Genomic DNA, 24,496 nt, shown 5'->3' with positions numbered 1-24,496 from the left:
ATTGTGCACCTTTACTTTTCCTCAGTGTTTGAGTTCTCGCTTGTCCTTCCACAGATTCTCTACAAAATGGAGTACAACAAGACCAAGGCGAGGGGCTACACTCTGCCCTACGACACGCCGCACCAGAACCACATGAAGAAAGTCAAGGATATCACCAGCAATGTAAGACATGACCTCACTTTTACTGTGGCTATGTTTTTTTTAATGGTTTTAGATGTTTGATGCTTTGTTTTGTTTCCTTTAGCTGAAGTACAGAGAGGTTTATGAGAGAAACAAGGCTCAGATCAACATTGATCCGGAAGCCCATGAGATCCGCGCCGCCAAGGAGGCCTACAAGAACATCAGCAATGTAAGCGGTTTATTAAGCTCTGATTAAACATTTTACGACTTGAATACTCTTTTCTTGGCCATATTTAATGCGTACAAAATGTAATCACAGCTGGACTACAAGAAGAAGTACGAAGCCACGAAGAACAAGTGGAATTGGACCACGGACAGACCCGACTTCCTCAACGCTGCCAAGAACACGCTGCAACAGAGCGACGTGAGCAGACATTTTAATTATCCGATATTCACTTGGTTTAATCGCAGCAATAAAACCCCTTTTTGTCCTATTTTTCCCCTAAAGGTTGAGTACAAATACGACAAGGAGGCCATGAAGGGCTGCGTGATCCCAGTTGTTGACGACAAGTTGACGCTTTTGTGCGTGAAGAACGCCGCAATGGCCAGTGAAGTAAGTGTGACCCCGAATTAATGATTCAACAGTTCGAATACTTGAACACCCTACATACGTTTTTAAATGTCTTTAGGCAGAGTTGAATAACGATCAGCTACAGTTACTCAGTTTCATCTAAAAATGTAAAGGGGCGAGATGCAAGTTGGCCATTTTATACTCACCACTGCCACCTCAGGTCATACATGTAACTCCACCTGCACCTTCTTTATTAAGTTTGTGCATGACAGCAAATCGGAAGTCATACCTTTTTGAGTAACAGTGAAGGATTTTAGAGGCAGTTGTGGTGAACAGGTCTGGGCTCATTCTAATCTACACATTAGGACATGGCTGGAACATGTAGGGGGAGGAAAATACATAATTTTAACATTTGTAAACTGCGTATAATCTCTTTAAGGATTTTTTTATGTCATTTATTCTTTTATCAGGACAATGTAAAATTACATTAAGCTTGTGAGCAAAGATTATTGTACCAGACTGTAGCTTTTCTGAGTTAATTTCCATTTGTAGTCCTTTGGGACAAAAGCAGAGTTACAAAGTGCAATATATACAGTGTTGATAATCATTCAGTCACATCTATAACTTCTGTATCACATCCATAACAGTGGCTAAAACATAGAATTTCTCAATCTCTTAATCAATCAATCTTTTCATTCCAAAAAGTATCACAAAGTATCACACACAGTCGTCACATTTACTGACAGTAGGGAATACTCTCAATCCTTACAAAATATATTTACATCATGTCCCGGTAAAAGAATTTTCAGGCACGGTCTTAATCTTAACATTTTCAGCTAACAAATCTGATCTTACATCATATCAGGTTGCAAATGTGATTAAAGTTGGGAATTTATTATATTATTATTTTAAGTTAGTTTACTGTGACTTGGATTTTATTATTAACATATATTTTCTTTACTGTTTGTAGGTGAAGTACAGGGAGAAGTATGAGAAAGGAAAGGGCCACTATGTTCCCGTCTCGGACACTCCCCAAATCCTCCACGCCAAATCTGTGCGCTCCCTGGTCTCCGAGGTACGAGCTAATGTTTCTATTGCAACAGTCTCGTGTCCCGAGGCATTTTGTTGTTCTGATTGAATATGTGTGTCATATATTTGAACTGTCCCACAGAGCAAGTACAAAGAGGCCAGCAAGAAGGAGATGCAGTTTGGCTCATTCACCACCCTGTCCGAGACGAGAGACACACAGCACAGCAAGGAGATCAACAAACTCATCAGCGGAGTAAGACTTTGTTCATTTACCCATATTTACATTACACTCGGAGATACTTTTACATTCGCAGACCCAGACAAATTAAGATGTATGTGTTATAGGGTGGTGAGTAATGATGTCTAATGGATTCTTGCAGAAACTGTACAAGGAGAAGTTTGAGAAGGACAAGGGCAAGTCTGAGTACAACAACATGACTGTTCCACCAGACGTGCAGCACGCCATGGACGTGGCCAAGAGCCAGAGCAATGTGAGTGGATGCTGTTTTATTCTTCTTCTCTCGTTTAATTCATTATTTATATTTATGTATTTGTTTATTTTAACCAAGCAATTGCCACTAATGCACATTTTTGCAACACAAATGTATTCAAAAACAGATACTGTAAGTTTCATTGAAAAAATGAACATATGCTTCTCATTCTCTCTTTGTGTAGAAGTGTTTTCAACCTGTCACATCACATAAACATATTTTTAGGAACTAGAAGGTCTTGGCGTCCAAATGAGGTATCACACTATGCTGTAAGCTCTCCAGTCAAACGCTTTGAGATTTGGATATGCATAATTGGAGGAAATAACGATATTGGTAACAGGTTAATGACCAGAGCTATTTTACTGCCATAAAAATATGGAGTCACTTGTTCTTAATCACAATTCTTAAGTGTCACCTATAGAGTACAATACAGTAACAAAAATCCTAAATGATTCAGGAAAAATAGCAAATAGAATTTAAAACCACACTGCGTAACAAACGTATGTCTTTGCTGTGAGCCGCTCTCCTCTCCTAAGTTCTGACTGTAGCTTCACTAGGAGAGTTGACGTCTCTAGCTCGAGATGTTAAATGTTAAATAGCATATAAAACAGCATTTCCTGTGTCTAGCTTGTCTTTAGGAGCATGTTTTGTATTGCTGGAAACAATCCAAAATGCTACGCTGTGTGCCTTTAATTTATTTTAAAAAGCCTGTGTGACTGGAGTTTTAAAGGCTCTATACTGATTTTTTTTTTGGTTTACAAACAATGAAGGCGTTTACAGTGCAAATTGTTAGTCATGATCCAAACTTATTCTTCACAATGAGTAATACTGTCACTATAAGCGCAGCAAAGTAGTTTTGTCACAAATGTTTTTGCATAATACTGACAGACTAAACAAACTTTATTCCTCTCCTCGAATTAGAATCAGCTGTCAGGCCTTTACTGAAAAATCCACTCATTAAACAACTCTCCAGGGACTACAGATGAAAATAGCCCTTTATAAAAATAAACCGCTCTGGCTTTCAACTAGAAAATGTGTCTTCATTCATTAAGCAATTGAATTTTGGAATAATCAATTAATTTGGCCTCTGCATCTACAGTATGTACTTGCCATCACAAAATCACAAAATGATTTTTATAAAAGAGTCCTGTCCTTTTCTTCTACTTTTTTTCTGTCACAGGTTGCCGTCCCTCAAAGCCCTGTGTACATTGTCTGTGTTCATGTTAATAATAAAGTCTCATCTTTCTTTTGCGCCTGCAGTTTGCCTACAAGAAGAATGCCAAGGCCAATCTGTCCTACACATCTGTGGCCGACCGCCCGGACATCAGAAAGGCCACTCAGGCAGCTAAGCTCATCAGCCACGTATGTACAACCAGTACACTTGTTCAATTCTTTTCAAATACTCATTTAATATGCAGATATTACACTTTTTCAGCATAAGGACAAAGCTGTGTTATCAAGTTGTTTTCTGCATATGAAATTCACAACCTTTTCCTTCCTCTTTTTTTAACCCATTGGTCGACTAAGACCAGTTCTTTTTTTAACCAAACCAAATGGTGAAGAGCACAAACTCTTTGGTAATAGCACAGTAATTAAAGTAGATGATGATCATTTTGATGTGAATCAGCTCAAAACCCTTTGTGAGTTCCTTTTTATTGCCTTTTAAACTCATTACCGTTCTATTACCAAGAGGGATTTGATAAAACTAAGCCACTCTCTTGTTGAATGGCTGTCAAACTGTCTGTTGCCTGACTGCATGGTTGCAGCTCAACACTGCTCTGGAGGATGAGAACCAATGCGTTTTTGAATGTGTCCAATTTGTCGATGTTTACGAGCACTTGAGTATTCAGTGACCTTCATATTGCATTATAGACAAAACTGATTACTGAGTTTCTGGACACCCACTTCAATAATTGTTACTAAACTACTACCTTCAGTGTTCACCTTTAGGTTCAGGGTCTCCAACATTTATTTTCACTGTGTTAGCTACTTTTATGAAATGAAAAAATGGTGATCTACTTCGAGGATGCTTTAACCTCTTAATTCCCACCTGAACCGAGAGGATCTTTTTCCTCACGTCATCAGATTTTTTTTCCATCATTTTTTTGTTGGGTATTCAACTCATTTTTGTAACTTTTTTGTCATTTTTTTTATCATTTTTTGTCACATTTTTGTAATTTTTTTGTCATTTTTTGTCAAATTTTTATCACATTTTTGTCATTTTTTTGCAACATTTTGTCACATTTTTGTCATTTTTTCGTGCATTTTTAATCCAATTTTTGTCATTTTTTTGTCATTTTTTGTCACATTTTTGTCATTTTTCGTAATTTTTTGGTCAATTTCTTGTGACATTTTTGTGACATCTTTGCCACTTTTTCATCAATTTTTAGTCACTTTTTTGTCAATGTTTTCTCACTTTTTCGTCACATTTCCATCTTTGTTTTTGTCTCAGTTTTGTTGCTATTTTCACAGCTTTTATCCAGAAGCTTTTGGACTGGGCTAAAGCCAAACTGGAGAAAATGTGCTCGGTTCAGGTGGGAGTTAAGGGGTTAACCTATGGACTCCCACCATAACCGAGCACAGCATCTAAAAGCTTCTCGAAGAAAGAATCAAAATAGCGAGAAAAGGAGGATGAAACATATTCATGATAAAAAAAAGCAACAAAAATCGTGCCAGAAAAGCAACAATAACACAATGAAAAACACAAAAAAGTGACAGAAATGTGATGAAAACGCGTCAAAAAAGCAACCAATAGGCATCCAGAAGCTTTTAGATTGGGGTAAGGCTGAACTGGAGAAAATACGCTTGGATTATAGTGAGGGGCAAAAGGTAAAAAAAAAAAAAAAAAAAAAAATGATTTTTGTAGATTGTGAACAGATTTGGAACCTTATCATTTAGTGTTCAAACATAAAATATATTTATAAATGCCACCTGATACATTTGAGTCAAATTTTATGTAGAAAATGTTGAGTACAGTTAAACACAATTCTTTCAACTGAGATAAAACTTACTAAAAACAGAGAAATCCCTCCTGCATACTCAAGTGCTGATAATAGTATGTCTTGTGAAGTGTCTGTGCTTGTGTCCTGTCTAATGGTTGGTGTATTCCGTCAGATTGGGTACCGTGATAAGGCTCGAGAGGAGGCCAGCCGTGGAGGCTCTCTGGCCCATCGTCCAGACATAGCTCTGGCCACTCACGTGTCCAAGCTGACCAGCCAGGTACCTCCCAGAAAAAAAAAAAGAAAAAAAGTCCAAAAGGTGCCTCCTCTGCTCTGGAGCCTCGGGCCCGTCCGATGGAATCCCCCTCGCACTAAAGTCTTTGTTTCACAGGGACATCCGTGTTGTATGTTGTCTATGGTGGTTGTATCCAGCAGGTGGCGCCACTTTCATGTCCTTTTCTCCAGCTTGCTTTCGGTGCGACGCTTAGCTCTCATTAAACGCAGCTTGCTTTTTCATTACAGAGCTGCACAATATGAGGTTGAATCATTGTCAATGTAGCTAATTCATTTGACGATTGAGAAAGATTCTGAATTACTTTGACGTTCATAAACTTGCCTTGTTTAATTATTTAGATTGGATTAGGCAAACGTTGTCTCAGGAGGTGGCAGAAATCCTTTTTTTTTTTTTTTTTTTACAAGGCTCCACACAGTCATCACACAACATTCACATAAAAAGACTCATTTAAGCAACACCACAATAAAATGCTACTTTTCCCATTTGGCTCCTAACAGTTTCACATTATTGTAGACATGTTTTTGCCATACAAGCTGTTCCTTTTGCCAAAATTTACATGAGGGAAATGACTGTGTTGTTGTTTGTTTATAGTTAAATTAGATTTTTTTTTTTTTAATGCAAGAAACCTGGAACCTTCAATGTATTGTGCAGCTCTAATGTGCATCCATGTTCTAATCTTTCATTTCGACATGATGATTGCCTCTAATGCATATTGCCTAACCACATTACTCATCATTTCTTTTCCCCACTCCCTCTCTCCCTCTCTCTCTACATCCTCTCCATTCATGTATCTACGCGCTTCTGGCTCTGTTTGTTCTCATCCCTCCATCTCACTGCGCTTCTAGGTGCCGACAGTACAGGGCAAGCCCATTCTCCACGGAGCGTCTTCGTATGATACCGTGCAGATGCGCCTCACAAAGAGAATGAGTGCCATGAATAGTGATGTAAGGAGGTCCCAGGCCTGAAAACCCGAACCGTTCTTTTTACGTGTTGTCCTACGTGTCTTTTTGTATCTATCTAATCGATCTGAATGAATTGATTAGATAGGTACGTGTAGATTTTGCAGGAAAGGGGCAAAAGGCTTTTTTATAGTAATGATTCTTCTCTTTTTATTTTTATTTTTTCTCCCAAATTGACATAGTGTTACAAGGAGGCCCCTGGAAAGCAAAACCATTTTTTATATGTTGTCCTGATGTCTAGTATCTATCTAATCGATCAAAGTTGGTTGATTAAATAGGTAACTGTAGTCTTTCTGCCTGAAATCAACAAGTTAATGTAACATAGCTGCAAAAAAGAAACCTTGCTTTTTTCCCCTAACAGTTCTACCTTCAGTATATATTACACTGACTTTGTAATATTAGGTGATTTTCATGCCCAAAAGCCTGAAGAGAAGCAATTTTTGTATTTTTTTAAATCTATCTAAATGATCTAAATGCATTTATTTCATAATTAAAGGTCAGTGTCATTCTTTAGACTCTAACCTTTGCATCATGCGCACCATGGACATCTTCATCATCCGTAATACAAACATCTCTAATTGCTTTAGCTGGGCTTAGATGCAATAATACGTTGCTACTACAGCACCATATCGCTTACCTATCACCCTCTGAAGCATTCGGTTACACGTATGTTGATACCATGGGTCTTTTATGTAGGATTTTTCATTATATCCTCTAGTTTGACAGCAGAGGGCAGCATAAGCTTGAACATTTTCAAAGATTCATTTCGCTGAGGCCTCTTTTCTTTTTTTACTCAAGCAATAGATAAATGAATGCACTTTTACTATAGTGCTTACTTACCAGTAGAGACGCACCAATTCAGCTTTTTTTGCTTCCGATACCGATACTGGGGTTCTGCCGATATCCGATATTAACCAATACCAAGAGACTTTCTTAAAAGTGTCTTTCTCTGAGTGAAAAAGTGAATGGTCCTTATTACTTCATTACAAAATCAAGAAAGTCTTATCCTCTCATGCAAACGAGATGTTACATATCAATTATGTTTATTTAAAGAGGGGGTATTATGCAAAATCGACTTTTTCAAGCTTTACATCATCGTTATTATGTCATTCCCTCATTAAAAACATGCCTGAAGTGTTGCCTTGGCACATTCACGTATTTTTGAGTAATCTGTAAAAACTCTGATGGCGGCCATTTTAGGGATAGGTTTGCCTGAGTCCTCCTAGGAACGCCCCCACCTCCTGGAGACGCCTCCGAGCTTTCGTCACCAGCCGAGTAACCAACCACTGCTCCTCAGCAGAACCCCCTCCCCACTGATACCACAGACAGCGTGTGGAGGGGGCGTGTCGGAAAGGCTCAGAGGTTCTTAAAGAGACAGAGGCCTATTTCAAGACATTTGCTACAGCCATTTTGAGAGAGCAATTTTATACAAGGCAGTTATTCTAATTTACTGCATTTACAGACCAACAGAAGGTTTGGTCATCATTGTAGTGTGCTATAGACTGGTGCTATGTGATTGAAAAAAGCACAATACCCCCTCTTTAAACCTGGATAGACTCAGAGACAAAAGCAGCGATTAGAAAGATTTATTGACATAAATATTTGGCAATCAGAACCCAGTAAACTTCGATATACGGATTATAGTTAGTATTGATGGGTAGGTGAGAGTTAGGGATCTCTGAACACTGGTGGTGGTTTGGGAGACCGGTCGAGGATGTAGCAGGGTAAAGCCAGGGACAGAAGGGGCGGTGAAGGGGTGGACGTGGGTTACAGCACAGCTGGGAAGCTGAGCCATGGATGCTGGAGCTTAAACGCAGGATCGTGGTCGATGATTGGCTACGGCGAAGGTGTGGCTCTGTGCAAATAGGCTGAGGTTGAGGTGTGAGCCTTGCAGACGTGCTCATTAGCTGGAGGTAGGTGAGGTAGGTCATCCAGGTTGAATTTACACCAAGGCTTCAGTAATAAATTGATCACTGGACTTTTCTTACACTAAAGATTCTTGGCTACATGACAAGCTTTTAGGTTGCATTAATATTATTATTATTTGATCATTACAAATATGTTAGATCAGTTATTTCATAAACTAAAATACTTGGCCACTCCAACTAGCATTAGCTTACTGCTGCTGGCCACGCCTTGTTTTACGGCGATCAAAAATTACATTTGCGGAAAAATAGCTCAACGACTGATTCTGCCCTTTAAAAAGAGGTACAACATGACCATATTCATTGAGATTTAGTTGGTGAAAGTTGTGTTTTTTAAAGTGGAAAGAGCCTAAACGGGTATCAGTTCAGTATCGGATATTTATACCTGATACAATATCATATTTTTTCCAGTATCGGCTCCGATATCCAATACCAGTATCGGATCAGTGCGTCCCTACTTACCAGCCAACCAATGTTCTGATTTTGTTAAGCCTTGATAGAACTGGCCACTTGAGGGAGTCTAAATGTTTTGCAATTGGAAGCCGCCTGAACAGCAAGACTCCTCACATTCATTAAGATCCAAATTAAAAACGTGGATGTGAACTGGGCTCATGGGCAACTTCACATTACATCCATTCATTTAATGGCCGCTATCACATGACAAGGATTTGTGAACGTGCCCATTGACGTCCTTTGTAGATGTAACAAATTACGCACTTAATTATAAAGCAAAAACATGCATGGTAATTTGGATTATTCCGTTTTGTTGTCTACGTGTTCGGTGTATAACAAGGGATGCATTGACAAGGCATAGTAATAGTGCAAATGTGTAAATCTATTTTAAACTTTGTATCCCTTTTTATACAAAATTAGGCTGACGTCTTGTGAATGTTATGTGTTTTCAATCTATTCCCATGTACTTTAATTGTTTTTTTTTTTGCACTAAATTGTTGCTGACGTGATTAGGTGAAGTACAAAGAAAAGTTTGACAAGGAGGTGAAAGGAAAGAAGCCACAGTACGACCCGAAGGAGAGCAAGGGCTACAAGACCATGAAGCAGGCCAATGAACTGGCCAGTGAGGTGAGCAACAAGGAGGAGTTACTTCTACTGCAGCGGGTTTTAAGTGTTGCGACGTCAGCGGCAACGTTTTAAATAATATAAGAAATGTTGCAGGTCGACGCCCAGTAGAAAACCACTGCTCTAATGATAAGCCTAACCTGTCCCACTTAAGCCTTTTACAAACAGTGCACATGGTTTATCTGCACTTTATCTCTTCTCCTGCTGCCATTATAAACACAGGAAAAAAGCATGCGGTAAAAATGAACAAACGAGGAGATGACGCTTTAATAAACACATGGCTAAGATAAAGTTCTTCACAGTCACGGTGATATAATGTGACTAATGTGATATGATATAATGTGACTAATGTTTTCACCAAATCTCCCCGATCTAGCGCACATTATAACCACGCCCCCAGCTAAACACGGACCATTGCTTTTTTTGTGCAGCCGCCTGAGTTGCACTGCAGTTCTAGGGCCGGGGTAGTATCTCCCACAGGCGGAATAAGCCGTAGGGTCTGTGTACGAATAAGCTGTGACCATAGACTGTAAAAAATAATGGACGTCTTCTGCTCACTCCTCCCCGTTTACCATAATGACCACGGTCGAGGGGGAATTCATGGAGGATTTACAGACTCCCCCTCCCCAACTCTGACGAAGCATGTTCCTAAAAAGGACATACGGGCGGGATCTTCACCGTAGACTCCGCCCTTGCGTGACGTGTAGCTCGCGCTGTTCCAATGCTAACAGTCCGACCCTCATTAAGTACGAGATTTCTAAAATTCTTCTTACGAAAACCAGCCTGGTTTCATAAATTGTGACCCAGCGTTATCTCAGGAGGAAGATCTAGCCTAGTCTAGTGTTGAAAAAATTTAAACCAGGCGTTAAAGTTGTTTTTAACGTGTCTAAACTCCAATGCTTTTCAATGGGGGCCTAGTGGCGATATGGAGGTACTACAGCAATGGCGGAGCAATGGCGGCCCCCAGTGTTGTGGTCATGAAGCAGAGCAGCCAGCGCCCATTGGCTGTGACCAGTAACTTCAAACTTTTACTGGGCTTCAACGGGGCATTAGAATAAATTACAAGTTGTCAAAGTAATTGTTCCAAAATTATGCCCTTAAATTTTAGAGTGTCCTTTTATTGTAGACAGCCTGAGGCACAACTGTGTCTAAACAGCATCTTGCATGCCACACCTGTGAAGGAGATGGATTCTCTTGACAAAGGAGAAGTGCTCACTAACACAGATTTGTGAACAATATTTGAGAGAAATGGGTCAATTGTGTAAATAGGAAGTTGTCTTTTGCCTTTTATTTAATGTAGATATATAAATATGTGGATATTGTGGTATTGGTACTGTTCTTTTAGTAAGACAGAAGGTTTGTTTAACTGCTTTACTATTTTCAGAAGCGTCACCTGGTGGTGGAGGGGACGTGTTGTAGGCAGCTTACATGGATTTACCAGTCATTAGGGAGAGCTGTCGCCCCCTACTGACTGACGCCTTATCCAAGACGGCATCCCAACCGGGACGACGGAGCGTACATCTTATCCTACACCTGGGATGCCGTCCTGGAGAAGGTGTCAGTCAGTAGGGGGTGAAAGCTCTCCAAAACAAAACAAACCTTCTGTCTTACAAAGTCTCAAAATATTTGGATTGTCTCGAAACCCTAAATCAATCTCGTCAAACATCTATATCATCACTTTAAATGAAGTTCAAATTGACATGACGTGTGCTTGTCTCCAGGTGAAGTACAAGGGTGACCTGAAGAAGATCCACAAGCCAGTGACAGACATGGCAGAGTCTCTGTCCATGCAGCACGGTCTGAGCACCAGCAAACTGTCCAGCACCGTAAGACCCTCACCCCATCACTACTGCATTAACACTTCACTTCCACCAGGAGCGCTGTACATCCACTTTCATAACCCAAACCTGTTCACCACTGCTTTGGTTTATGCCACACTAATTGAGACCAACTGAGATTGAGTCCTATTTGCTGGAACAAAATGGATAGAGATCAATACTTTACACTTTACACTTAACTCTTCACACTGGTTTGATTATAATTTGGATTGTTAATAAGACAATGAAAGTAGACCTACAGTACTTTATGTTAGTTTATTGAGGAACCTGCCGGAGACGATAGAAGGATTTACATCGTTTAGCCAATCACATCTTTTTATATTCAGAAAACATTCATTTCTATAAAGGCAGGTCACTTAGCATGTCATAAAAAGCGCTCAAGACATTCTAAAGTATAACACTATTGGAAATTTCTCGACTGGTTTCCGATGCTTGCAACACAAGGTCTATAACTTGTATTCTTAATACTCTTTCCAATATAACACTCATCCATCATTTACCATCATTTAAACACCTGACCTCATCTGGTGGTGACCCTTACCCATCCTCTCCTTGCCCTTTGACAACCTTCCAAATAGGGCTGAAACAACGAATCGATTAATCGACGACTAATTGATTATTGAAATAGTCGACAACTATTTCAGTAATCGATTAATCGTTTTCTGGTTCACACAGACTAAAATGGAGCAAAAATGACATTAAAAATGTAGTATTTTTGATGAAAACCTACTTTGATTTTATAGTTAGGGTCTGTTGTGTTTTGTACATTGTAAATTTCATTAATAAAGCCTTAGAAAAACATTTCCCTTTAGTTTACTCCATCAACACATCCTCAAACAGCGCCACTTAAGCTATAATGTGATAAAACCTAAACCATTCACAGCCAAGCGATTAATCGATTAATCGTAAAAATAGTCGATAGATTAATCGATTACAAAATTGTTGTTAGTTAGTTGCAGCCCTACTTCCAAACTTTACCAAAATCTCCTTAAGTAAAAGGAAATTCATCCAATTTTTAAACACTCCTCTTTCTTTACTCTTTTTTCTCTAATAATAATAAGTCCCCTAACAAGCTCCCCTATTTTGCAATACACCAAGCTTTTACTAAATTTGAGCAAGTTGCCACTTAACATTTGGATTTCCACCATCAACTAAAACCGTATCATCATAAGACTCTAATAAATACCACAAACATCTGGTGATTACTCTCTCATTACTGAGCTGTGTTACTTGACTGGTCGTGCCCCTGTAGTACCAGTACAAGAAGAAATTTGAGGAGAGTAAGGGTCACTACCACATGATCACGGACACGCCCGAGCAACTTCACCACAAGGAGGCGTCAGAGCTGCAGAGCAACGTGAGTGTGATGTTTATGGGTACATACACTGCCTAGATAATCTAATGTGGTTATTATTGGGTAAAATCGGGTTAAATATAAGCGCAATTGATCGAGCCAGCTGGGATTGTTTTACTTAATGCCGCCACAAAACTGGGTTGCCATTGCCAATCGCAATATTCTGAGATTGGGATTGAGATTACAGACATTTTCTTGCCACCGGTTGAAAACTCATGTCAGAAAAACTAAACTAGATTGGATCAAAATGTATACATAATGTTGGGTTTCCTCAGCATTAAACGTTTTTTAATTGATTATGCCAAAATTATGGCATTAAGTGTCATTACAAAGCAGTGACTTCTAACTGGCATTAAATAAAACATTCTTGGAAAATGATTACATTGCTCAACCTTTTTTCTGTATGTCTTTGCAAAACACAGTCAACTGCAGATTTAACAAAAAAAATTCTCAAGTTCAGTTTACTTTATTTTATTTCGATCAAACAGACAGTTATTCTGTAACAAACTAGACCGCAAAGGCATTGGCTGAAGCTTAGCTTATTTTGCCAACCCTGAGAAAACCAAGTGAGTTTACAGAAAAAAACATCAAAATGAGAGTTTACATTATTCCGAAACAAGAAGAGTACAATTCCCCCCTTTCTTTTAAACATAAGTGATAATGCACAGGCCTTGAGTTCATCCTCTAAAATGTTTTGGGTTTTTTGATGATCAGAATTTCCCCTCATTCCTCTGTTTGTGGGAGTGTTAAAACAATGCACAGATTTTGTGGCATTAAAAATATAGTATTGGGACGTTATAAGGCATTACATTTGACTTGTTGCTAGCTGTGTAAACCCTCATTCTGACACCCGTTGGAGATGAGAGCTTCAGATGGCAAAGGACATTATGCGACCAATAAAATCGCCCTTCAGTTGGAGTGTGATTCATTTTGCTGACCTATCGTATAATGTAATGTGAGAGGAGGATGGTTGGGGGATATCATAGATGCTTTTGTCTAATTTGTGCCTATATCTTGATTCAATATGTCTCTATACGAGTGTTTGAATACAGCTGACCCAGATATTGCTGCTGTTGTGATCAGGTGAGGTACAAGGAGAAGTATGAGAGGGAAAAGGGAAAGCCGATGCTGGACTTCGAGACCCCGACGTATGTGACCGCTAAAGAGGCCCAGCAGATGCAGAGCCAGGTACCTTCCCTTATTCAGATACATTCTGTGAACTTAATCTGTCTGTAATAACTGTTCTCGCAAAAGGTCAAATATGAAATGCTAGTTAGCTTTTATACTTTCTGTTACAATGCTTTTACATGCACGATATGCATTGCCTTTCCTGGTAGATCAGAGGTAGTTGTTATCGGCTTAGAACTTACTTTTAGGGACAAATGAGTATTTTAACTGTGCTGCAGCTTTATACAATGCTGAAAGGCAATGTGAAGATTGCATTCTGCCTGTTAGGCTTGTAATGTGTGTAAATGTGAATGTTGCCTGCAAGTATCTTTGTGCTTACATATATGGAGACTGAAATGTTGCAATGAAACGTTTGAAAGATTACAAGATTAAAAAAAAAGTGAAAGCTGAAAGTGAAAGCTAGTCAATGTCAGTGTAGACACAATGAGTAGTGGTTATATAGTAGGTGTTTGTGTAAGCCCTTTGTAGATGGTCGCTTGGGTGTATCCTTAAATTAAGCTTACTAATTATTAGATAGGAATATATTGTATAATCTTTATAAGATTAAAACACTACACTTTGGTAGTCATCATGGCAACCCTTTACAGTATTTCCCATCAGAGGTTATCCATGCTAGAGGTGATTTATTATAGAATCTCATGTTTAGTTGGTACGTAAGATGAAGCTTGTTTGAATAACACAAATGTCCAGGTTCCACAACCATAAACGGTAAGTCTCTTTCTCATGGTTTGGAAATTACAAGCAAATGTCTACAACATAGAATATTTAAAAACGATCTGAGCATCAGCGGTGTACAAACTTGTCACAGATTTTCAAGATGTCACTTACAGAAATATCAGCCTTTTATAGGCATTATATCTGCCGATATGGTAAAATGCACTTATAAACCCGATATGTTGGTCAACGTCTAGTCCATGCATAGATACAGACGCAGATCATTAATCATCATTAATTCAGCGTTTGTTAAAGTAGTTGTGTAGCAGAAGGTGAAAGAGTAGATCTTCCCCCCTTTGTTTATTAATCATTGTGTACATTTGTAAGGAAAAACATGTTTGAAAAGAGTGAGTTCTTTTTGTTGGGACTTTGGGAACAGCCAGTACACACCATTTAAGTGCAGCCTAATAGTCTGTGTATTAATTCACAGTAAATCTTTAATAAAACGGCCCTTTCAGGCTCCATATATGTGGTCTATGGTGCATTGTGGGAGCTCCGTGTTGCATGAGTGTCGCTGAGCCCGGTCTGTTGTCTTGTCCTGTGTCTCTGCCTGCGTCGATAGAAAGACTATAAGAAGGACTATGAGGACTCTATGAAGGGCAGGAACCTCACTGGACTGGAGATCACGCCTGCCATGATTCATGTCAGACACGCCACCAAAATAGCCAGCGAGGTAACGGACGAGACCCAGTGTTTCATCCACTCTTTCCCCTCTTCCACGCTTTGATCTCCCACCATCCTTTATAGCAATAACAATGTGACTTTAAAGCAACTCTCTTTGCACCAGTTTCCTTCCTTTGATTCACAACAGCCACACTGAGTTTACCGTTTGCATGTTTCACTTCTTTAAAATATCATTTATTTCTCAACTTTACTATCCTTCCTCCTCTTTTGTGTGACTTTAAAAATCACTGTGTGTTACAATGAGCTTTCACACCCTTTTTTTGCTCTATAATGTGCACATTTTAAAGATAGTCTATCAGTCAAGGTCAGTCTTGAGACCAAATCCATTGAGTTTTGTCTTATTATCATCTTTTTATTATCTAGTGGTGGCCAAAATATAATCCCTAAATCTGTATCATCACAAATTAAGCGCAGCTCGTGTCTACAGAAGCTATATCTTGTCTCAACAGTGCTCTGTACGCTTTGCTGCTTTGATAAAAGTAGTATATTTTATGCCCAGGTCTGTCAAACCTTCATGTACTTTTCGACTACTAACAACTGTCTCTTTGGAAGCTCTTTCTCTGTTGCATTTTGGCATGAGATCTTTGAATGAGTCAACCAACACGTCCATCAGAGTTTGCACAAGTACTCAATTTACTGTAAAAGTGATAAGATAAGCAGACAAACTGCTTGCAATTCTGAGACTACAGTAAATTTGGTATTTGTGCATCCCATGCTTTGTATTTCATGTATTGTGTACTTTTTCCATCACTTCCAATGATGTACTGTATAATGCGTCTTGTCTTTTTTACCAGGATATTTGCCAAAGTCAACCGCTCCAGTCTACGCTACTGTTACCCATAAATTAAATGTGTTTTTGGGCTTTGTTACCTGGGTTAGAATAACTATAGTAATATTTCAATGACAATTTTTAGTACATACACTGCGAAAGGTAATCTTGAAATAAGTACTTTTGTCGTTGATTTCAGAGTCTAATTTCAAGAAATATGTCCACGGGGCAAGATATTTACATTTATTAAGATAAACTAGATGAAAAATCTTAATTTATGTTGTAGTTAGAGGTGGGAACCTCAGGCCAGGGTACCTCAGATTCGATACGACACGCGATGTATGGCTTACGATAACGATTATCTCACGATACGCTGATGCTGCGATAATCGATATATTGCACAGAAATAACCTACGATACATCATGATTAAAAAAAAAAAACATGCTACTTTTAGCCTTAATTTTTACATACCACAGATTATTCATCATTTACATTTCATGTGCTTTGGACCCCTTTTTTCTGTGTCTATAACGATCCCTGACTTACACACTGGCTCCATAGATCTGTCAGTGACTTCATTTAAATAAACAAGAAACCACAGCCATATTTAAAAAGTAATAAATAAACCCCGAATTAATCTTTATAATTATAAAAACTATCATTAAAAGTAATTTATATGTGTGACAGTGTTTGGTCCAAGTGCTTAAAACTGTAGTGCTGCCCCCTGCTGTCCTGACTCAATTCTTGATCATTATTGGCCTCTATTGACTGTGAAAACAGTGGAGCACTGCTGCCTAATTAATATGCAAGACGTTGCTCATTAATATCCATGACGTCATCAAAAGTATCCCGCAAAATATCGCGATATATCGGAAAATCGATATATTGTCACACTCCTGATTTTAGTTGTTCTTGAAATTAGACTCTCAAATCACAGGCAAAAATAATTATGTCACTTTATGCAGTGTAAGTTTGCGAAAAAAATAAAAATAATAAATAATAAAAATATGTCCCTAAACTTCCTGTACAACACATTGCACATGACATTTTTGGTGCAGTGTATACATAAAGTTGGCTCAGTGAACATTTTTGAGTAGATTTACTTTTATCCGGAAACCAAATAAACTACATCTCTACAACTTTTGATTAATATTTAGTGATCTGCTCATTGTGCCAGCTAATGGTGTTAATTTATGGGTAACACTGCGCTCCAAAACATCTGGGTATTGACTTTGAGCCCGTCATTACTGTCTTGTTTATGCTTTGTGCTTGTGCCTGAAGACTGTGCACTCTGTTGTCGTCTGCCTCCTGTAGAAAGAGTACAGGAAGGATCTAGAGGAGGGAGTGAAGGGTAAAGGGCTAACTCTTTTGGAGGAAACGCCTGATCTTTTGAGAGCGAAAAACGCCACTCATATCCTGTCAGAGGTACGACTGATTCACAGATGGAAGAAGAGGCTGCTGCAGCTGCTGCTGCTGTGTTTCCATCCATCAGCGTGACTCATGTTCACACTTCACTCCGACCCGCTCCATCCAACGCTAAAACCTCATCAACTAAAACGCATTTGCTCGATTTGTTCCCTAGTGACATCACTAATACAACTGCTTCACCCTGCCTTTTTTATACTCTTTATATTGTGTTGTTTTGTTTTTTAATTCCTGTTTTGTGATCCAAATACTGCGGATCACTTTGACATTAACAGATTGCTGAGAAATTACTCTGGAATCAAACCTGGTTCCTTTGATAATGAGGCACTGAGGCAGAAGTACTTTTTATTTTTCCCTGCCGTATAAAACTGAACACATCATGCCTTAGTAACAGTTGCCTTGCCTGTTTCTACAATTACGCTTAAGCTTGTTAGAGAATAGAATAGATCGGGGGTGGCCAACGTCATGAACGGGACCAAAACCAGCCCTCAGACATATATCCTCTGGACCCCCAGATCTTTTTGATAAATATCATTTTACTTAAGAGTGATCTTAATGCCTTTTAACCCCTTACCACCAGCCTTTACCCAAATCCAAAAGCTTCTTGATTGAAGCTTACAGCCTGTAGGCCAGTGTGACGCCACATTTGAAAGCAAAGACTGACAAAACTGATCTTAACGGATCTTTTTCTTTGCCTTGTTGCTGTGTTGTCGTTGCTTTTGTCACATTCTTTTTCATCTACTTTTTGCCACAATGTTTGCTTTTTTTGTGGCTTTTTTATTGCGTTTCCCTCACATTTTTGTCACTTTTGTGTTGCGTTTTTGTCACATTTTGGTAACTTTTGTCACTTTTTTTCTCACATTTTTTTCACTTTTTGTCACTTTTTTTGTTGCATTTTCATCCTCGTTTTCTTCTCGTTTCTGTCACTATTTTGACACATTTTTCAGGAAGCTTTCAGATTTGGGTAAAGCCAAACTGTAAAAAATGTGCTCGGTTCAGGTGGAGTTAAGAACTTAAAGTAAATTCTTTCAAGCGTACTTAAAGCTGCATTATGCAACTTTTCATGTGGAAAAAAAGTTGATATTTGTGAGTATTTGACGTTGCAGTGGCCCAGCGGCTGTATGAGTGGTCAGCATGGCGCCTTTACTTTCAATCACGGTGTTCTCTACAAAGCTCCAGGATCGATTGTTTGTTTGTTTTCACTGCTGACGGACCCTCTCACCAGAAAACCTACAAAACAAGTGATCCTGGAGCTTTGTAGAGACCACCGTGATTGAAAGTAAAGGCGCAAGGTTAAATATGCACAAATATCAACTTTTTTTCCCCTCATAAAAACCTGCATAATGCATCATTAACACAAGAAGACATTATGAATGTGATAAAAGCATTTTTAGTACTCCAAGTACTCCAAAGTCTCCTGAATGACTGATTATTCTTCGCAAATGCACTGAAGAATTATCCCAACCCCCTCTTTAAAGTTTATGTGACATACAATGCTAATATTTTATGTTAATATAGAAAGTGATCCATGAGTTGGGGTACTCATAGGGAGGCATGGCCCCCTCTTCTCTTGACTAGTGATCAAATTAAACCGCTCACACTTGTCCATCCCTGGAATAGAGTATTTTGCTCAAATAACTTCTGAGTTTTCTGTGTTGTTTGGACCAGAGCCCTTGTTTAGTTGATTGCCCAAAACACTCCAAAGACACTCTGCTAAAACACTCTTGACCAGTTTAACATGATGTGAACCAGTTGTTTTTATTATTTAAGTTTTTCTGGTACATTCCCTTTTCTTTGTCACTCCCCACGTCATCGCATCCACTGGCTACTCTCCCTCAGGTGTTTGCAGCCCTCCTCTTTAGTCGATCCCCATAAATCTGTCACATTTTCCCCTCCTGTAAACCTCTCCACTCGACCGTGTTTACAGAGAGAGTACAAGAAGTCGCTGGAGCAGGAGATCAAAGGCAAAGGCATGTTGGCTTTGGCCACTGACACCCCAGACTTCATGAGAGCCAGGAACGCCACCGACATCCTCAGCCAGGTACATTGTAATGTTTTAGACTGCACAAGTTGCAGCTAGTACTCTTAATAACAGCAGTATTAGTGTAAGTGGCAGTTTGCATTAGCAGTAATTGAGTGACTACAATGATTTTGTCTCCTTTGATTCAGAACAAGTACAAGCACACGGCCGAGATGGACAGAGCCAGTTACACCTCTGTGATTGACACTCCCGACATCCTCCACGCTCAGCAGATGAGGAACATCGTCAGCCAGGTGCAACATCACACGCGAATCTAGATTTTTCAGGTGTCCATCAAGGAATTGGAAAATTAGGGCTAATTTCAGACGACCCTCAATGACCTCTGATTGTTTTCGACTTCATAAGGCGCCGACCAATGAGTCCAGGGCCGCTGCAAGCCATTTTGGTGCCCTGAGCAGAAAGAAAGCAGTGCGGGGAGGAGTGGTAGCTCCTTAACATTAAACACTCTTGAAACTACACCCAAAAATTTAGTTAGATGTAGCAGTTCAAGAGTTGGTGCCCCCTTAACCTGAGTTTCTCTGCTCCGCCCCTGCAGTCACAGTGCACTTCAGCTCAGACGTTCCCTCTCTCTTCCCTGCCCCTCTTTCTTTTCTCTCTTGCCATGGCGATCTCATCATTATTTTAGTCTAAGTAATTTTTTTGCCGACTGGACTAAAACTAAATTAGAAGTTGTTTATGAGACTAAAACTATGACTTAAATGTCCAGATGTTTTTGTTGACTAAAATATCACTAAATAAAAACTAAAAGCAGAGACTAAAATCATCCAAACTTCCACTGACAGTTTAAAATAGCCTTATATCATTTAAATTCTCTGCCACAGGAACAGCTCTGAGCTTTGTTAATGAGGTGAAGCTCCATGAAACAGAGGACCTTCATTAAATATGACAATGATGAATATTATAAATATTATAAAGTAAAACAATATACTAAAAATGCATGTAAATTTAGCGAAGATTTTGCCTGTAAATTTACACTAAATTTAAGGCAAACTTAGATTAAAATTGAAGATTATTTTTTTGACCAAATCTCGACTAAAATTGAATGACATTACAGAGAACACTACATGACGCAAAGGTTTTGTCAGAACATCTGAACTTAAGTTTTCTATCGGATTTACTATGTTTGTACAAACGGGCCCTGCGGGAAGTCGCAGAGATTCCTACGAGCTTTTCTTTCTCTGTGTTCTGAACATGGGCCATTCTTTTGTTAGCTGCGTAATAAAACAACAGCGCAAATACTGCACAATGCTGTTTGATCACATTGGCCTCAGTGGTGCCCCTCGATGACTTGATGTCCGACACACAGTGCATTATGAGCGTATAGAGAACAGTAGCACTGGGAGAGTCATTAATCATTCATCAGTAATCACACTTCTTCTGACTTTTTACAACAGAAAAAGTACAAGGAGGAGGCTGAGAGGACCATGTCCCACTATGTGCCGGTGCTGGACACCCCCGAGATGCAGAGGGTCCGCGAGAACCAGAAGAACTTCAGCACCGTAAGTCCTCCATTCACAAATATTCAACCATGATCGAGCTTGGATGTTGGATGGTCTCTTGCTTCTGATATATATCAACTTTGGGCATTTTTATTGACAGTATTGATGTATTTTATTTAGTTAGTGGTGTAGTAGTGATATAGTTTTTATGTTTAATTCACAATCCTTCCTTTGTTTAAATTTGCTTTGGTACAAGTCTTTCCTCTCTTTTGTCCAGCCTTCTCTTTTTTTCCTATGTGTGCAGTAAAGTTATTGCATTTTTCCTGTTGTCGATGTTGTTTCTGCATAATTACGTGTCCTCTTTGCTTTCTTGTCGTAGCATCATAATCATATTCTCTTCCTGTAGAATCAGTACCAGACAGACCTTAAAAACAGTAAGGGCAAAGTGTCCGCAGTGCAGGACACTCCGGAAATGCTCCGCGTGAAAGAGAACACAAAGAATTTCAGCTCGGTACAAACTTAACAAACGTGTTTCTCTTTTTCAATAACAACAACAACAACGCTGCTATTTATTTATCGCTTACCCCCCTTTACTTTAACAGACTCTGACTTGCAGCCCAGAAATCATCTTAACAATTTGGAAAGTTAATACTTGTTTCATTTCGCTAACCCAGATGTGTTGTTTTGGGTGCTGTGTCACTTTGTGTTTCGTAAACGTCTAAAATCTGCTTTTTTGTTATGTTCAATGGTGCTATATGTTATTTCTGTGTATATATTTATTGTCTTGTGCTCCTGTTGATCACCAAATAAGTTTAGTCTACTCCTTTTGAGCCTCCATAACTGTATAATGATGTGAATTTGGTAAGAATTACGAATGCAAGCTGCTCAAATAACCTAAACTAAACTAAAACCCAGTGGTTATTGTTACAGTAATGAACAATGTGTGTGTAGATCTTTCTCTAAAACCTTGAGTAGACGCTGAAGTAGCCTAATTTTGACCTGTCATTCTCTACAAAGATTCAGTACAGGGAGGACCTGGGCGGAGGGACAGCCATGCCCGAAACCCCGGAGATGGAGAGAGTTAAACGCAACCAACAAAACATTAGCACGGTACACGACAGAGTGACCCTGCCTCTCCCTCTGTGCCCGCCTTCCTCTCCTGCAGCCCTAAAACCATAACTCCTTTTCCTTATAGTCTCCCCTTAATCCCTTTTGAAATGTGTCAGTAATCTGTGAACACAATCCTGAGCTCTGTTCAAACCGTGACCTGCAATAACCTTCCAAACTTGATCCAAACCATTGCTGAATATTAGATTTTAAACTTTAAATATTCTGTCAAACCTGTTAGCCTTGAGTTTGATGATTGTCGTTGGCCTCCGACATGATTACTAACTTAATCAAGTGATAGTCTGGAAGTCTAAACGTATTATTGTATGTATTATTTGTAATATACTGTATACTAGGGGTAAGCAAGTTTGTGTCATGGAGGGTCGATTTTCTTCATTGCCAAAACACCAAGGGCCAAAACTCACAATTTTAGCCCGAAGTAAAGGACCATTTCTCTACAAATATAAGTTTTGCTTATATTATATGATCTAATAGGGTGTTTTGCTGGGAAATGTGAAAATACTGATAGTATTTTCCACATTTCAGAGTCCATTTTATGTATTTGGTCTCTGATTTATGAATAAATGTTTCTTCAAAATTCTCTTGGGGCCAAAAGTTTTATGCTGGAGGGCCGAATTTGGCCCCCGGGCCTGATGTTGCCTACCCCTGCTGAATACTGTCTTTCCGCAGTTAATCAAAGTCTAGTATCCTCCCTCTTTGACCAATGATATGAGCTTTTTCTGTGAACCTGTCAGGTCCAATCAGGAGGAGGGGGAGGAGCTTAATCATTTAATTTTGAAAAGTCTGTTCCTGTTCTCCTCATTTTGCAAACTAAGAAGGGCTTTCTGGTTAAAGAGGGGACGGGTTTGATTCTTTAAAATTTCATTCTATCTCTCCTCACTTTGCAAACTTACAGACTGTCACTTTAATCAACATACAAAAAAAAGACAATCCAACTTTATTTCTGTGGCACATTTTATAAACAGTTTCCAAAGTGCTGCACAAGAATTAAAACATTAAAGATTATTACATAACCAGCAGCAATGTATTAGCAAAAAGAATAAAACATTAGAAGCCAATAGACAGTAATAAATAAACATTGGTTCCTCTTGTTTTGGCCCCTAACTTCCCTCAACCCCTGAAAACTAAAGTAACATCAATGATATTTACTTGTCAATGTCTTTGTCCTGTCCATTTACCGTCTATCTGCCTGTGTCTGTCTCTGTTCTGCATTTTCACGCCGCACAGATTCAATATAAGGAGTCACTGGGTCAAGGCACGTCCATCCCAGATCTGCCTGAAGTGAAGAGGGTCAAAGAGACTCAGAAGAATATCAGCTTGGTAGAAAATCCCTGAGTGAAACCCATGATCCGACAGACAAACCCTAACCTTTCCTCAAACCTATATTGTCTAACTCGTCCAAGCTGACATTTTCATAGTTTTATCAGTGGTGGAAAGTAACTAAGTAAAAAGTAGATATTTGATATGAATGAAAGGTGTTTTGAATTTGAATGGTTTTAACATGCAGTCGGTGAATCTAAAGCTACTAAAGGAGAATGAATAATTTATGCAAAAACTGCACAGCTCGAAACACTTTAAACATGATCCGTCTCTTTAAGACTTTAAAGACTTTAAATTTATCTGGTCAGAGTGTTCCTCTCTGGTGCTAGAAGCAAAAATCCCATTCAAAATATTCATAGACTTATCGAATAAAAATAATATAAGGGTTTAAAAGAATGACTACATACTTCACTTAATCATTGTTAAGTAGTTATTAAGTGTTAGTCAAACTTAAAGCAGTACTAAGTAACTTATTTACCTTAATAAATCCTTTCCGTAGTCCATGTGGGGGTAATACAAGTGTTTATGGGATGATTGGAGGGTCTTTCATCTCCCCCTGGTGTCTCTGGCCAGAAAACCATGTTTGCAACTTGACTGCCACCGGTGCGGAGAAAGCAATACACACTAATGGAATCACGAAGAAGAAGCTAACATGCTAACGGGCAAAGCTAACTGCGGGCTAACGTCACTTTAAACAGTATTTACAGCCAAGTTTGAGTGAAAAAAAATATTTCTATTGTATAATTGGTTGCACAGTAACCCTCCCTCCCTTCGCCTTTCCTGTCAGCCTCGTATTTAGTCTCCAAGACAATTAATAAGTTAAAAAATCGTAACTTGCTACTACACCTGCAGTTGCGCTTTTGGCCTCTAGGGGGAAGAGTTACTTAGTACTGCTTTAACTAACGAATTGTTCATGATGAATTAAGTGTTAACTCAACATTTATTTAGGCTAAATAAGGTGTAGTTATTATAAAGCGTTACCTCGTGGTTAGCACAAAGCTGATTATCCTCATTGTGCATTTAAACTCTTAATATTTGAATCTTTTCAGAAGTCTATGGTATTTTTGAATGTGACTTTTTACTTTTGACAGTTTGAGCTTGTTCTTCCACCACTGGTTTTCACATGATGAACTTGAAACTATCTCCTTCAGCAAAGCTATAATGGTCTAAAATCTTTTCCCTTTTCTAC

The 24,496-nt window shown here is 38.9% G+C and overlaps 1 protein-coding gene across 1 annotated transcript in view; it reads left to right on the top strand.

Moving 5' to 3' along the window:
* Positions 1-24,496, top strand: part of neb (nebulin) — a 116,777-nt gene that overhangs the window by 73,893 nt on the left and 18,388 nt on the right. Inside the window, exons 110-130 of the mRNA XM_079563514.1 lie at positions 55-162; positions 245-349; positions 440-544; positions 629-733; positions 1,662-1,766; positions 1,863-1,973; positions 2,101-2,211; positions 3,472-3,573; positions 5,326-5,430; positions 6,300-6,389; positions 9,296-9,409; positions 11,128-11,232; positions 13,682-13,786; positions 15,063-15,173; positions 17,269-17,379; positions 19,307-19,420; positions 19,549-19,653; positions 20,815-20,919; positions 21,266-21,370; positions 21,877-21,969; positions 23,215-23,307. Of these exons, the coding sequence (XP_079419640.1) occupies positions 55-162; positions 245-349; positions 440-544; positions 629-733; positions 1,662-1,766; positions 1,863-1,973; positions 2,101-2,211; positions 3,472-3,573; positions 5,326-5,430; positions 6,300-6,389; positions 9,296-9,409; positions 11,128-11,232; positions 13,682-13,786; positions 15,063-15,173; positions 17,269-17,379; positions 19,307-19,420; positions 19,549-19,653; positions 20,815-20,919; positions 21,266-21,370; positions 21,877-21,969; positions 23,215-23,307 (2,208 nt within the window). The remainder of the gene's footprint in view (positions 1-54; positions 163-244; positions 350-439; positions 545-628; positions 734-1,661; positions 1,767-1,862; positions 1,974-2,100; positions 2,212-3,471; positions 3,574-5,325; positions 5,431-6,299; positions 6,390-9,295; positions 9,410-11,127; positions 11,233-13,681; positions 13,787-15,062; positions 15,174-17,268; positions 17,380-19,306; positions 19,421-19,548; positions 19,654-20,814; positions 20,920-21,265; positions 21,371-21,876; positions 21,970-23,214; positions 23,308-24,496) is intronic.

The sequence above is a fragment of the Gobius niger genome, assembly GCF_951799975.1.
Source record: "Gobius niger genome assembly, chromosome: 9".
Classification (NCBI taxonomy): domain Eukaryota; kingdom Metazoa; phylum Chordata; class Actinopteri; order Gobiiformes; family Gobiidae; genus Gobius; species Gobius niger.
This window is presented reverse-complemented; position numbering and strand designations above follow the sequence as displayed.